The sequence below is a fragment of the Neofelis nebulosa genome, chromosome 8 (genome assembly GCF_028018385.1).
Source record: "Neofelis nebulosa isolate mNeoNeb1 chromosome 8, mNeoNeb1.pri, whole genome shotgun sequence".
Taxonomy (NCBI): domain Eukaryota; kingdom Metazoa; phylum Chordata; class Mammalia; order Carnivora; family Felidae; genus Neofelis; species Neofelis nebulosa.
The window spans coordinates 15,971,886-15,988,185 of record NC_080789.1 but is presented as its reverse complement, the minus strand read 5'-3'; the positions used below and the strand labels follow the sequence as shown (position 1 = coordinate 15,988,185).

The window sequence follows — 16,300 nt, the reverse complement described above, 5'->3', positions numbered from 1 at the left end:
GGATATATGCCTGTCATCCACTGAGCAATGACAAGTGCTCTAATTCCATTACCTCATTCACATCTCACAACAGTCTTAGGAGGTAGCTTATAATGAGCTTCATCTTGCACATTTGAAAACTAAGGCTCGAAGGAGTTAAGTAATTCGCTCCACATTACATAGCTGGCGAGTGGTAGAGCTAGGATTTGAACCCAGCTCTGTACGTCTGCCTTTGAACGTTGGCCATTTCGTCTAGCACCCTTCTGCATCTCAGAAGGCAGTGCTTTGAAGACTTGGCATCAAGGATTTCATAACTTGTCCACAGGAATACCAGGACCAGAGCTAAGAGTGCTCTCAGTGGCTGATGGGTATGTCGGTACTTGTCTGTGTCTTGTCACGTCTTCTACTAGACTGGAGGCTCCCGAGAGCAGTTGTGGGGTTCACTGTTGTATCCCCAGGGCCTGGTACATAGAGGAGGGCTTAGGAGGTGGTTAAAGTTATAAAAAAAAATCCTCTCCAATTTACTATTTTAAGAATGCTCTGGATTGTGAGAAATCTGACCGTGGTTTAAACAATGTAGGTATTTATTATCTTATTTAACTAAAAGATGGGAGGTAGGAGGTTTCACGGTTTATTTAACAGCTCAATATCATCCCGGACCCAGACTCTGTGTGTCTTACTATAAAATCCTCCTGAATTGTTGGCTTTTGTCCTCCTGTTAATATCTCATGGTCACCAGCTGCTTAAAAAAGAATTTTCTAAATGTTTATTTAGTTTTGAGAGAGAGAGACAGAGCGGAGCAGGGGAGGGGCAGAGAGAGAGGGAGACACAGAATCCAAAGCAGGCTCCAGGCTTCGAGCTATTAGCACAGAGCCCAATGCAGGGCTCGAGCTCAAAAACCATGAGATCATGGCCTGAGCCAAAGTTGGACACACCAAATGTGCCACCCAGATGCCCTGAGCTATTTTAGATAATAGGCAGCCAGTCCACATTCAAGACAGGTAGATGGAGAAAGAGGAGACACCAGTGAGTTTTCCTTTCATATGTCTCACTCTTGTTAGAACACAGCAGTATCTTTCCCAAGAGCCCCCAGTAGACTTTCCTTATGTCATTTATGTTAAGAATTCTACCGTCTGTAGCTGAAAGGGAAGATAGGCAAGTGAATATTTGTCAGAAGAATAGAAAAAAATATAATTACTCTTCATGGTTGGACAACCCCAGGCCAAGCTCAGCTTGGCTCCTGTTTTTATACAGCCCAGGGTCTAAGATGTTTTTATTTTTGTTTTTAATTTTAAAGAGTGGGGAAAAATGAAGAAGAATATGTGACAAACATCATCTACGGCCTCCAAAAGCCTAAAATGTTTACTGTCTAGCTCTTTATAGAAAAAGTTTGCCATCCCCTGGCTTAGACAAATTAGGATTTTCCTCTGGGCTGTCACATCACTGCCCTGAATAAACCAGGGTTTTTATTAGCAAGCAGGGGAAAAAATGAAAGATTGGCTATTGAGTGGCTAGCTAGCTAAAGGGTCTGCCATAGAGTTTGCCTGTGAACCAGTCCAAGTAGGTAAAAATGCCTTCCCAGGGTCATGTGAGGAGAAGTTAACATTCCACCTGCTGACAAAAGATTGTTTTCCTCTGGCCTGAGTGAGAGCTGGGCATTAGTACTGGGAGTCCTGGTTAAAATGAAATGGAGTGGGAGAATAATCAATTTATTAGTCTAGAATAAGAAAGCTAAGCCTCAGAAAAGCGAAGTTATTTGCTCAGAATCACACTTGGGTAGTGTTGGAATCAGAACTACTGTGCACATCTTCTGATTTGTATGCAGTGCTCTTCCTATTACACCCCTTTTATCAGCTCTGAAGACAGGGATTTAATTGATTAACAAGAGGTTCTATGAGCATGAGGAGATGGGACATGAGACATTTTGATGGAATGCAGTTGGGAAGAAAACCCTGGATCAGTGAGGTCAAGCCTTAAATGTCTGATGAGTGAGAGTCTGAACGGGAGTGGGTGGGTTATTTACCACAATTCAGGTTTCATAAATGCTCATTTCCAACCAGAAAAAATTGCATTTTCTCTCAGGCAGATGTCAGTAGATTTTCATGTTTCTAATGGCATAGTCACCAACCAAAAGGAAGACTTTGAATGTAAAGCATTATCAAGTCAGAACTTGTTGGCACATCATGTCCAGGGAGGAGAGCCCAGCGGTGTGGATTGAGCGGAATTGTACAAGTAGAATAGAAGTTCCTTCAGAAGATTCCCTGAGCACCTACTACATACAGGACTATATAGAAAACTCAAAGTTATATGAGGAAGGAAAGAGCAGAGAACTGGGCATTAAAATATAAAATATATGAAATATTATTTAGTATTTCCTAATATATTGAATATTATCATATTATATTCAATACCAAGTATATTTAGCATCAGGCAGTGTGCTAGGCATAATCACAGCCACAGTTTTCTTTAATTTCCTGGGAGGGAGGTATTTTTTTAATCCCCATTTTACAGATGAGGAAACAGATTCAGAGGTTGTGGGACTTATTCACTTGTCATAGCAAATAAGTGGCAGAGTTAAGACTTGAACTTAGTGCTGTCTGATTTGACAGCTGTCTCTCTTCCTATCACATGAGCATCCTTCTGTGGCTCTGTGCTCTTGTGGAATTTTTAATCTAGAATGGGAGCTCAGGCCCTGAAGAATAATACAAGGTCGTATGTGATCCATGCCATTTGAATGATGCAGGGTCCCTTGCCATACCGGGCGTGCTCCTGGGCTCCGGCACAACCTCATTGGAAGCTTGTTAGAAATGCAGAGTCTCAGGCCTCCTCCAGACCCACTGAAGCATGCTCTGCATCTAAACACAACCCCCAGGTAATTAGAATGCATGCTACCGTTTGGGAGAGGTCACAGGCTGGAAGGTGACTAGGGAAGGAATCTTAGAGGAGGCGGCCTCTGTGCTGAAACCTCCATGTGGGTCCTTTAAGTGGTGATGGTAAAGGGTTGGGGGACAGAAAGCCACAAGGAGGGTTTTGAGCTTGGAGAGTTTTCCAGATTGGCTTAAGCAGAAGTTGAAGGATCATGGGCTGGGAAGGTGAGTTTGGTCCGTATCACTGAGCAACTTGAATTCCAGACAAGGGGTTTGGAGTGTGATAGCTAAGGTGCCTCTGAAGGAGCTGGGTGGAGGAGTGACAAATCAAAGCGGCATTTTCAGAAGATTAATGTGGAGAGTCTGTGCAGGTGCATTCGAGCGTGGAGGACACTTTGGGGGTTTCCACCTAGTCCAGGTTTGAGGGAATGAGGCTGCAGTCTAGGGCAGTGTTAGTGGGATGGAGAGAGTTGGGAGATGAGGGCCGTAGGATGGGTCCACACGGTAGGAACCCAGTGAGATTCCTTGGGATTCCTGTTGCCCTCCTTGGGAAAGAGTATAAGTTCAATGTGACCCAGATGTGCCCAAGTCCTCTAGCCTTCAGGGCACATCTAAGTCAGTGACTCCAGCCTCCATCCTATATCTTAGGTGGGAGTCCAGAGTCTGCCCTGTATCTCCAAGGGTTACCAGATTGTGTGTGCTGGGAGGGGGCGGGGGTGGAAATATGGGAAGGGCTGCTGTTTCTCCTGAGACAGTCCACACTGTGTCCCTACTCTCTCTTGGCCATTGCTACCAGTGGCCGCTCTGTCGTGTTTGCCTCTCTCTGAATTCAGCCCTTCTTCTGTTACCCTCCCTGACCCCTCCCCCACTTGTCATGGCTGTTACCCACTGTTGGGTGGTGACGGAGAATTTTTACAGCACAAGGAAGAGGAAAGTCGGAGTTCAGTGGCATGATGGCATAGAACTGGGGTCTCAGTGGGTCCCAGCTTCATGTGACACATCATTATCATTTTAAGATCTCATTGCATCTCAGGGCTGTGTGTGTGAAAGCCACATATCTCCCTCACCCTAATCCACTCACTGGGCAGGTGTCTCCAGTTTGGGATCTTGTGATCTTCTACCGTGGGTTCCAGAGAAAAGGAAATGTAGCTAAACTTTTTCTCATGTACCGAGTGGTGGACGAAAGCCTCCTGCTGATAGCAGGAAGGTGTTCGACAGCTCCCAGAGCAAGGGCAAGGACTTGGAGTGGGAAGTTCCCAGAGTCTTCGCATGATGGCTTGTAACAGTCGGACTGCCCGTGTGGGGCAGTTTAGTCGTAGCTGGGAACCACAGCGCAAGACCGCTGGCTGGCTGATGAGGCCATGGTTAAAGACAACCCCCCAGACTGCTCCCCTTCCTCACCCACCCACTCTTCCATCTCAGGCTGCCCTTCTTGTGTCCCTCTGAGTGTCTGTCTGTCCTCTCCTCTTGTGGAGAAGGCGCTAGTCTGTCCTCTGTGCTTGGAGCTCACTGCAAGGGCCCCTCGACACCTCCACTCAGTCCCTCCGTGGGCCATAACTCCCTGAGGGGAAGAGAGAATGTCTTCTGATTGTGTGTCATTTAATTTGATAGGGCCTGGTGCCTAGTAGGTGCACAGTATGTGTTTATTAGGTAAATGGATATTAGGAAAGCAAAACACTGTAAAGCCGTCAGGTTATCAGTATTGGTAATTTGCTTTCGGTTTTTGGCATTCCAGTATCACTTAACCAAGTATAAATAGATTCTTCCTTCAGTTGCTCCCTCCCGAACAGAGGAGTTTTTAATTTGTTCAAACTCAGAGTATTTTGGAATAGATAATGTGTTCGTATGGTTCAAAAATCAGAATGCCTTAAAGGTACTCAATTGAGAAGTCTCAGTCCCACCTCAACTCCCTAGTGACGTGCATTTATTTGTTTATTATGTATTTTTCCAGTATTTCTGGTGCTTTTTGTGCATTCTGCCAGTATTTTATTTCTTTATGCAAATAAAAATTCAAGTATATGTTCTTTTTTGCCACTTCTTTTTTTGAATATTTTATCTTTAAGTGATCTCTACACCCAACATGGGGCTCGAACCCACAACCCAAGACCAGGAGTCGTGTGCTCCACCAACTGAGCCACCCAGGCACCCCCTTTTATGCCACTTTCTAAGACAAAAAGGCAGCAGCCTCAATGCATTTTGTTGTGACTTGCTTTTTTCACTTAATACTAAACCCCAGAATGCTCCCTGTCAGTAAGAACAGAGAACGTCCTCATTCTTTTCTTGTTTTCAATCTTTTTTTTTTTTTCCACAGTTGTGTGGCATTCTGTGAGGATGTAGCATAGTTTAGCTACACAGGTGAGCGCTGAGCTGTTTCTGAACGTTTACCATTCCAGACAAGTTGCGATGCGTATGGTCACCTCCCATGTGTCCCACCCATAGCTGTAGGATCTGTTCCCAGACATGGGACCGCTGGCTAAAGAGCATGTGGGATTTCAGTACATTGGGCCAGATGACCTTCCACATGCGGAGGCACCCTGTCATGCTACCCCCGCAAGGTGGGAGGGCACCTCTTTCCCACAACCTCACGCACAGTTGTGTGGTCGCAGTTTGGATTTTTGCCAATCTGATTGAGAAATGGTACTTCAGTGTAGTTTTCCTTCTCACTAATTGAAATTAATCATCTCTTCACATTTCAAGAACATTTGTATTTTTTCCATCAACTGTGTGTCATGTGCCTTGCTTGGTTTTGTTTTGTTTTGTTTTGTTTTTTTGTTTTGTCTTTTTTTTCCTCTTGGTTCTTAGTCCTTTTCCTTTCAGTTTTATTGGCACTCTGTCTGTGGTGGGGAGATGAGATTGTTGTCTGCGGTATGACTGAAGTTTTCCCAAGCACGGTATTATCTTTCTACTTAAGGTGTGGTTCCCCCACACCCCCACATAGAAGCTTTGGATTTCTTATGTAGGAAATTTATCAACATTTCCTTTTATGGCTTTTGGGTTTTGTATGAAAATTAGAAAGGCCTTTTCTAACTCCAAGGTTAGGAAGGAATTCACCCAGAGGAGGTAAAAGGAGGCAGGTGTGGGGCCCCCTCAGAGCAATGCCTGCCAACATCACAGTTTTGTTTGGGGCTCAGCCCTGTTCCCACGGGGAGAAGGGTTTGCTGCCAGGGGCTGATGCCCACTGCCAAAGGCCTAGGTCCAGGCACCCTGATCATCTGCTGGCGTCCTTTGCAGTGGCTGGGAAGAGGTTGGATAAGGGGAAATGAAATGTTTGGCCGGCGCATGTTCCCAACAGGTGAGGTCTGGCCAGGTGCAGCCAGGTTAACATAATGAAAGGAAATAGAATTAGGACTTTGAAGTGAAACTCGAGACTTGCATAAACTTGAACCTTTCCTGGGATCTGAAAAGAAGTAATTAATTTAGAAACGTTCTCCCTTAATATTAAACTCTGCCACACCGGCTCCAGGCAGGAAATATTCTAAAATAGGTTCCCAAATATTGTGAATTCAATCAGCAGATACTAGGCAGAGACTATGTTCTCTACCATATTTAGTGCAGTACTAGAGGTTGCAAGAGAGGCTGAGGCTCAAAATGTTTGGGCTCGGGAAGTTTTCATGTCAACTACAGTGGGTCCTCTCCTGGCTCCCCCACTAGCTGTGTGACCTCAGACAGCTTGCTTCCCACTTCTCTGAGCCTTATTGTCTTTCTCTGTAAAGGGGGATAATACTAGTAATTAGACCTAAAATTGATTAAGCACTAAGTATACATTAAGCACTATATTTGGTGTTTCACATATTTTAAATCATTCACTGTCTTGGGCAGCTGTGAAAAGTAAATGCAGTGAAAAGTGCCTGGCACATTATAAGTCCTCAGTAAAGGTTCTCTGATAGAATTATTATTTGTATGTTTATGAAGATGGGTAGTCTCAGAATTTAATTGTGGTATTATCTTAGCCATTCATCCATTCATTCCACAAATACTTCTTTCTAAAAAAAAATTATTAGAGCAGGGAAGAGGGGCAGAGGGAGAGAGAGAGAATCTTAAGCAGGCTCTAAGCCTGACATGGGGCTCGATCCCATGACCCTGGGATCATGACCTGAGCTGAAATCAAGAGTCAGATGCTCAACCTACTGAGCCACCCAGGCGCCCCTCCACAAATACTTCTTGAGCCCCTACTCTGTGTGGGTACTGGAGCCACAGTGGTGAGGCAGTCTGTGCCCTACAAAGCTTACAGACTAGCAAGGCAGACACACTGGTGGGCAAGCAGTGACCATACCTGTGATGAGGTCTTTGCTAGGGGCTAGTTGGGGTGCTGCAGGAGCACAGGGGAGGAGCAAATAGCCGTGTCCCAGGGGCTGGGCTTGCCAAATGCAGCCCCAGGGACAGGATGGGGATCCAGGTGCATGGCCCCTGCAGAAGAGTGACAACTATTATAGTAACAGCGAATACATAGGTAGCATGTATCTTGTGCCAGGAGTGGTTAACTAATCCTTACAGTATGTGCTTGATGCTATTGTTACCCCTGTTTTTCAGATAAGGAAACTAAGGCACCAAAAGGTTGTTCAAAGTCGCACAGCTGGCAGGTGGTGGAGCCAGTGTTTGAGCCTGGAAATTTGGCCTCAGACTTTCTATCAGGATGTAGATCCAGAGAGGGGAGCAGAGAGTTTCCACTGGGAAATTGACTGAGATTCCCTGGAGCGTGTTTGGAGACATGACTGCAGAGTGAGAGCAGGACAGAGTGGCTGGAAGGCCAGGCAGTGGGCTGCATCTTGCCGGGAGGTTTTAAGCAAACGGCCGCCCTCTGGCTTTGGCAGGATGAGCAGGGTGGGCCTTGAGAATGGGTGGCCCAGCGTGTGCTGTGAGTGCCTCCAGGAGCCTTGCTGGCTGGAAATTCTGCCTTACGGCATGAATCTCATTTCGTTTGCGGCATTTTTGCCTGTTAAAAAGAAAAGGCATTTGGTAGAGTAAAGTTTCTATCAACTGTGGCTATTTCCTTGTACCTAAAATGTGCTCTCCTGTGCTCGTCACCCAGGTGGCTCCTTCTCCTCCTTCAAATACCAAGACGCAGCTCACACCCCACATTTGGTGCTGCTGTAACATCCTGGACTTGCCCCTACATTTTATTTGCTGATAATTTGACTCTGATCTTAAAAGAGCAGAGACGGGGCGCCTGGGTGACCCAGTCAGTTAAACATTCAACTTCAACTCAGGTCATGATCTTGCAGTTCATGAGTTCGAGCCCCACATCGGGCTCTGTGCTGACAGCTCAGAGCCTGGAGCCTGCTTCCGATTCTGTGTCTCCCTGTCTCTCTGCCCCTTCCCTACTCCTCTCTGTCAAAAATAGAGAAATATTAAAAAAAAATTTTTTTTAAAGAGCAGAGACAATGTCTGTCTGGTCTCACCCTTTAGCCCCTGGCCTAGGGCTGGAACCTAGCAGACGATCGGTATTTGATGAATGAGTAAGTGAGTAACCAGCACTTCTGGCGAATCAGGCTTAACAGCCATCAAATAGGAGGGGCCTGGCTGTGACACACACACCCCTTTTTGGGAGAGAGAGAGGCTGGGCACAGAATCACTAGGGGTCTAGAAAGGGGCCTGCAGGGGTGGAAGGCACCTCTTTGGTGACCAAGCTGGAGAGTCTGCACTGGTTCCAGCATCGACCAGTTCTTGTCCAAGTACGGTCAGTAGCCACCATGTGCTGAGCACAGAGTGAAGTCCAGTCTCCATTCGTTGGCTGCAGGGCCTGGTGCAAGTGATTCAGACTCTCCAAAGTTCGATCTCCTTCTTTATGAAATCAGATATAAAACTTCTTCATGGCACCCTTGGGAGGAATACAGTGAGAGAGTGCACGAAAACCTAGACACGCACGATGCCTGGCTTAAGTACTTGGCCAATAAATGCTATTATTGTTGTGATGGTATTCTTTTTTAAGGTGTCTGGTTCTGAACACACTTAATTTTCAAACTGTGCTTGTGGTATGAGTTATGGTTCTCATGTTTTAGGTAAAGGACTCCCAGGCCTTTAGTGGAGTAGCTGCCCCGGGTTCCAACCAGAGTCGAGGGCAAAGCTGGGACTCGCACCCAGGCCTGCCTTGCCCTCAAAGCCAGGTCTCTCTGCATTCACTGGTACCAGAAATGGGCCATCGCAGAGCTTCACTGGGGAGAGACATCTGACACAGTAGAGACAGGTGTGACCTGAGGCGGGGAGGGCACTGAGACGGAGTCCCAGAACAAGGGACTTTTGTGGCTCCAGCCAAGTGGAAGGTGTGCGTTCTCCCTTGGGCCGCGGCTTTTGTCCTCCAAGACTTTTCGCGTGCTGCTTCCTCCCCTGGAACACCCCCTCCCTCAGCGTCCTCCTCTCAAAGTCTGACCTGTCCTTGTAAAGGCGAAGGGGACAGGCGACAAGCCAGGGTGACTGTGTGGCCCCCACTTGTTTTAAGTTCGGGGTGTGCGTGTCCTTGGGTGTGAAAGAGAACACTGAAAGCAGACTGGAGGTAAATAAGATGAAAACAGTAGTTCTCTGTGTTGAGAGGGGCTTAGATTTCCAGAGATTTCTATTTTCTGTCTATTTTCCCAAAGTCAAAAAATGGACATGGATTACTTTTGCGAACAGAAAACAAAGTTATTTTAAAAACCCTGACTGTCTCTTCAGGGCGCAGCTCAAATGCCACCTCCTGTTTGGAGCTGTGATGTCGCCCAGTGTGTGTTTGCCTGGCGGGGTCTCCATCCACGCATTTGTCTTTGTCCCTGGAAGTCTTTCCGAGCAGAAGCGAGCAGAAGCGCGGCCTCCCTGGCCTGCTTCCCACAGCAGCCACGGCTGAGCAGAAGTGCTCCGGGGGCTCCTGGCCGCCAGAGCAGCCGAGGGCGGTCTTTGCCACGCAGCCCTGAAAATGAGATTTGGGAGCTCTTAGCCTGTGTTGAGCTCATTCCACTAATTCCGCCGGCAGCCTTTCAAGGCAGGCGTGCTTATTATCCTCAGTTTAAGCAACTGTCTTGAAGCTTAAACAGAGTTATTACGTTGTCAGAAGAGCCCCTCTCCAGCTCCCTGCGCCACGCCCAACCCGCGTTGTAGCCATCTTCCTCCTGGGAGGGGGTCATGAGCTTCTGGGTCCCCTGTCTCGGTCTGTTCCTCACCTTCTCCACCTTCTTTTCCCCTGACTTGGTCCCCCCTTCCTTGCCATCTGGTTCCCATCTCTGGCACACTCAGAGACTTAGCTCACTTATCACTGCTTCTTCCAGTAAGCCTTCCGCGATGGGCTCTGCTTTTTCACCCAGTCTGTGTCAGCAGGCTCCTCCTTGCCTACCCGTGTCATAGCGTTTATCACTTCTCACTGAACTTGGCCTTTCTCTCTGTTGTTTGTCTTTCTCGCTCTCCAACCAGACAGAAGGACAGGAGTTTAATTTCTTTATCCTCGGTGTCTAGCTGGCATAAATCAGCTATTCAGTGAATATTTTTTGAATTAATTAATATAATCCTTTCACTGGCCCTATAAAATGACCATTTACAAATGAAGGAACATGAAGCTCAAAGGTTGAGGGGTTTGCTCAGTCATGGCCAGTAAGTTTTGGCATTGATTCTAGAACACAGGTCTTTTGATATCTAGTCCAGCTTGGCCGAAATGCTAAAATGTAAAGAAGCAGGGGGTGGGGGAGATAGTCTGCCAGTTCTAGTGGGAATGGAAATGTTAATCATGTTCCAGCATACGCCAGGAGGTATATTTAGGTCATTTATGTACTTTTCCTTGTTTGAGAAGAAAATCAATCATGTGTTTCTTAACATAGTCTTTTATTTATTTTGGATTATTTGCTTAGTATCATTTCTAGGAGTTGGGTTGTGAGGTCAAGTGACTGGACATTTTAGATGGCTGTCACTATTACGGCCAGTTTGTTTGCCAGAACTTTGTATGAGTTAACACTACCTTCAGAAAAATATGTGACTGTCAGTTTTACCATTTACACCCCAGCATTAGGGATTATCATTATTTAAAACTCGTGTTTCTCTCAGAGATGTAAAATTGTGCCTCATTATTATTTCCTATTTGTTTCTTTGTGAAAACTGAGGTTAGTATTTTTGTGTGTGTGTCTATATTGTTGTGAGACCCACGTGTTCATGCTCCTTATTGTGCTTTTTTATTTCTTTTAAGATTGTTGAAGACGTTTGTGGAAGGCAGACTCAACTGTTAAGTGCCAGGTGGGAGGCACTAGCAAGAGGAAACACAAAAATTACTAAGATATCATCCCTTTCTTAAGTAGGAGTTTCTTAAGTAGGATACTGAAGTTGGAGAGATGGATGTGGCTGTGTACAGAAATAATGATCCAGGTGGCTAAACTGTCCAACCAAGAGACAAGTTATAATCGGTTGTAGAAGAAGAGTTAGGATCAATGATGCCTGACCTGGAGAGGATCAGGGAAGGCTTCAAGGCAGTGGTGTCATTTATTCTAGTTGGAAAGGATGAGAAGCATTTAGAAGGAGCTCTAGGCTGACAAAGCACCGTGAGCAGGTGTCGAGCCCATGATGGACTGGGACACTTTGTCCCTGAGAACATTTCGTGTGAGTGTTTGTATTGGTTAGGATGGTTTTGGTGGTAGGGAAGAGAATACCCAATGAAAAGAGGTTTTATTGACTAAGAAAATTTTATCATCTGACCAAACAAAGAGGCAGCTGTTTGGGGGGTCGGCTGATGAGGCACAACATGACATTTGGAACCCCCAGTCTTTCCACCTTTCCTCTCTGCTGCCTCAGTGTGGACTTCATCCCCAGGCTGCTCTTTTCCCAGTTGAAAGCTTGCTGCCTCACTCTCGTGTCCGCTCAGCCATGTTCAAAACCAGCACAGGCCAGACTCTCTCACCTATTTGTTTGCTTGCTTGCTTTTGCATAAAACAATAGATACTTGTGTTTTCACAGTTTTGGAGGGCGGAAGTTCAAAATCAAGCCCTTCCATCTCTTCTTATCAGGGGAAAAATATCTTTCCCAGAGGCCCCCAGAGAGCTTCTCTGTAAGTCCTAAAGGCCAGCATCGTGTCACCCGCCCCCCATCATGTCACACCTACCCCATCAGTGGCTTGATGGTAGATAAAACTACGGTGGTAGATTTAAATTAATCAACATTCACCTCTCTAGGGTTTGAGAGGGAATCACCCTCCCTGGACACATGGTCCCCTCTAAATTGCAGTTCTGTTTAGTAAGGAAGAAGCTGAATATGTACACTTGTTGTATAAGCAACAGGAGTGTCTTATGGTGTTTATGAATACACATTTTAATCAGAATCATACCAGTCTTTATACATTTCCATCAAGAAAATGTTTTCTGAACTCAACTTTATTAAGCTAATTTATTTATTTATTTTTTTAATATTTATTTTGAGAGAGTGAGAGAGCATGAGTGGGGGAGGGGCAAAAGAGAGGGAGATAGAGAACATGAAGCAGGCTCCACACTGTCAGTGCAGAGCCTGATGCAGGGCTCGAACCCACACCCTGTGAGACCATGACCTGAGCTGAAATCAAGAGTCAGATGCTCAACCAACTGAGCCAACCATGTGCCCCTAAGCTAATTTATTTATTTTTAATGTTTTTCCCTATACCATATTTCATTTTCTTCCACTTTCATTTTTGTTTTACTTAAAATATTTTTTGTGGATATACAGATTCTTTTCCATATAAATTTTACACCACAGACTTATTTCTTTGACCATTTTACATGTTCTTAGTAAATTTTGTTGATTATATTTGTAGGTTTTGATGTTATTAATTTTCTCTTGAGATTGTTACTCATACCGGTCTTCTTGGGTCAAATTTTGTGGATCAAGAAATTTTATGTTGACTGTTTCTATTAATAATCTTTATTAGGAATTGGATGAGGCTAATTACTATGTATTGCTTAGTTAATCCACGATGAAATTGTGAGTAGTTCTTCATAGACACAAAGATTGATCTATTGTTCAGATTGCTGTGTTGTAGCAATCAGCAAACCAGGACCTCACAGTCGAAATCTTGCCTGATGCCTGTTTTCATAGGGCTATAAATTAAGAATGGTTTTTACAGGTGAATATTTATAATCTGTTCAATGGTAGAGATGTGAACTTTGAATTCCGGTTAAGAAAAATGTTGCCTCTTCCCCCCAGACAGTTCCATTATTCTTATTAATAGACCTATGTTACAAAAACTGTACTCAATTACTATTATTACATTTTGAATATTGTCAATTAAAGTTTTGTGGAAATTTGTTTTTTCTTTTGTTATATAAATACTATATAATAGTTTTGATTTTGCCTCTTGGCCTCCAGTCCCTAAAATATTTGCTCTCTGGCCCCTTACAGAAAAAGAATTGCCAATCTCTGCTCTGTTGTACTGCTATCCTAATTCTCCCGAACCCTTACACTCTTCTTCCCTTACCTGGCACCGCTGTCTATTCCATGGGCGTTACCAGGAGCAAACTGTCAGTGAGGTCTAGAAGTTCTTAGGTCAGAATCTAGAGTCAGGTGTCCAGCTGCAGGTGGGAAAATAGCAAGTCGGGTGAACGCAGTCATGCTGCTCAGTGATAAAGAGAGACAGTTCCTCAACTCTTCACGGGTTAGTTACATCAGATCAAAATGCAAAGTGATGTAAAAGGGTTTTCTGTGTAAGTCAGTTTCTCCTTTTTTTCTCACTCGAGAAGAAGTCTAACATGTCGGAAAAGCCAAAGTACGGTTGCTTTCAAATCATCAATATTTGAGGGAACTTTGGGAGAGCTGAGAAGCCTTTTACTTTTCCTACTGAAGGTAGCTCCTTTTTCTTTCCTTTAACAGATGAGGAAAAAGAAAACAATAGAGCATCCAAGCCCCACTCCACTCCTGCTACTCTGCAATGGTAAGTTCATTTTCAGCAAGTTCTCTCTTGATGCGGTGCTCGTGTAACTTCAGCTTCCTGCTGATATAATAGGGTATCGCCGAAAAGTTTGACATCAGCATGAGAACTTGACATCCAGGAGCCTAACATGCAGTCAATTTAATTTGCAGCTCTGTGTAAACTACTCAACTTAGGTCCAGCCTGGAGATTGGGATTTTCGTATTTATTTTATTTGGGTGTAGATTTTGTTTTCCATCACCAAGACCCTGGCAAGGACTGGCTGCCATGTGGGTGTTGTTAACTGATTTAATGGAATCCATTGTTATAGTTAATAAGGATGCAACAAATTATAGTAATGGTGGTCTGTTCACCCCACCAATGATCCCTTAATGAATTAATCCTTAATTGCAACTATACTACAATTATTTTAACATTAGTAATATTAACAAGCATTATCTCCTTTAGTGGCTTTACTTTTAATATTTGGAATTCCTGGACTTGGTGAAATATTTAATGGATGTTGTTTTAAGTGGTTGTTTTCATGTTTGAGGTTTATAGGTACATTCTCCTCTAAGAGCTTTACTTAGAAGTTTTTTTGTACCTTTGAGAACAAGAGCTGTCTACACCTGAGATTTATTCCTCAAAACTCCATGTCAGTTAGGGCTATGATTCCCCTGGCAGCACAGCCCAGCTAACCTGAGGGGATTAAGGAAGGAAGGGGAGGGAGGAAGGAGAAGTGGGGAGGTGTAGGCACTAAGAGCTATTATGTGCCAGCCTCCTCCATGCCAGGCACTTCCTATAGGTGCCCTGAATTCTCACAGTTCTCTGAAGTTGGTATCATTTATGCCCATTTCACAGATGAGGAAAATAAAGCTTAGACAGTTAAATCATTTGCCTGAATACACACAGGGCCACGAAGGGGCACAGGCTGGGTCTCTTTAACTGCAAAGCCCCTGCTTTGGAAGAAAGGAAGAGAAGACTCAGGATGGATGGAGAAGAGAGGACAAATGAGAAAAGAGAGCATATAGGCTTTGAGGAGCAAATCACATTAGATTCTCCTGACTAATCCATGCACAGGTGAGAGGAAGACTGCATCGGGAGAAAGCATTCAGGAGCGTAACTCAATCTTCTCTAACAAGAGTCTCCACAGTCAGCTTGCTTGGCTACAAGGACAGCAAAGGTTGTTTTCAAGAGCTTGATTTCCAGACTTTGGCTTGTTTCCATCATTTTGTCCCTGTCTTCTTTTTCTCATTGCATTTGCTGCTTTTCATTTTCTTGAAAATTCTACCCTATTTCCATGGTCAAACCTGTGCCTGCACCCTTCCTCTCCCAAATCATGGCCACACAAATTCCCATAATGCCAGGACATCTAATGAGGTATCAATATAAAGGACTTTGGGCATGGGAATTTCTAGAAATGCAAGGAATCGGCAGACACACTGACTTTAAAAACCTGAGCACGTTGCACATTTCAGAATAAAAAATTTGAGAGTGAGTAGAAGAAAATCACCTTGTTCGTTCCTAATTTTCTGTGATTCTCTGATATCTGCCTGGCAACAGTGAGTCTGCGGACAGTGCAGCGTCTTAAATCAGACTGCCAGAAATTAACTCCCAGCTGTGTAGCCTTGGGTGCGGTCCTTAACCTCTCTGTGCCTCAGTCTCCTCACCTGTAAAATGGGAATAGCAGTGGTATCAAACTCCTAGGGGTAGTCGTCAAGAGGAAACTGAGTTAGTACAAAGAAAGCACTTGAAGCATCTGACGTAGAGCCAGCGGTCAGCACACCTCCCTTCTGAGTCCCCCAGGGCATCCTGGAGCAGGCCTTCCCTCCTTCCTGATGTTTGCAGTCAGTTCACCCCTACTGTACCTAAGTCTGTACAGAATGTCCTTTTCTACATAAAGCGTCACGTAGATCATTCCAAAAGACATTTCATTTTCCAATTCACAAAGTCAGGCAGGGGATTTTTTTTTTAAATAAATTTGCTTTCAAGGCCAAATCAGATTCAAGAATTTATAAATTTTTGTTGTATTATTATCAAAAGACATCAAGTTGTTCAAAGAACATCAGATTGTCCTCCAATTCCCTCTATATGTATGAGATAGGATTTCAGTCACTAATTGAAGAAATGTTGGCTGTGCACCTACTATTGCTACACCCTGTTCTAGGCTCTGAGAGTGCAACGGTGAGTAATATAGACCAGGAATGATGAGGGGGAAAGTTTTATGATATAAAAGTATCATATGAATGATAAATAAATAAACAAGGAATGCATTAGATACTGACAAGTGCTGTGCCTAGAGTTAGATAGAACTGGCTGACAGGGTAGTGTCTGAGAGGGTTTTTTAGGTTGAGTGGTGTGGGAAAGCTTCCTGGAGGAGGTGACATTTAAGTACGCATTTGTATGACAAGAAGTCCACAACATGACAATGTGAAAATCAGGGGCAGGGAACATTCTAGGCAGAGGGAACAGTTTCTTAAAAGGCTGTACTAATGTAGGTTGGGCTTTCCCAGAGGCAGACTGAGCAGAGATGGGTGTGCAGGTGGTTTATTCGGGCATGCATCCATTATTGACACATAGGGGTGTGAGGGACACTGGGAGAGGCAGAGGGGGTGTCAGGCTGACAGGAGGCTGCAGT

At 44.6% G+C, this 16,300-nt stretch overlaps 1 protein-coding gene across 3 annotated transcripts in view; it reads left to right on the top strand.

The window, feature by feature from the left end:
• Positions 1–16,300, top strand: part of RFX4 (regulatory factor X4) — a 165,540-nt gene that overhangs the window by 35,042 nt on the left and 114,198 nt on the right. For all 3 annotated transcript variants that reach the window (XM_058741529.1, XM_058741528.1, XM_058741530.1), the window contains one exon: positions 13,626–13,686. In XM_058741529.1, the coding sequence (XP_058597512.1) occupies positions 13,626–13,686 (61 nt within the window). The remainder of the gene's footprint in view (positions 1–13,625; positions 13,687–16,300) is intronic.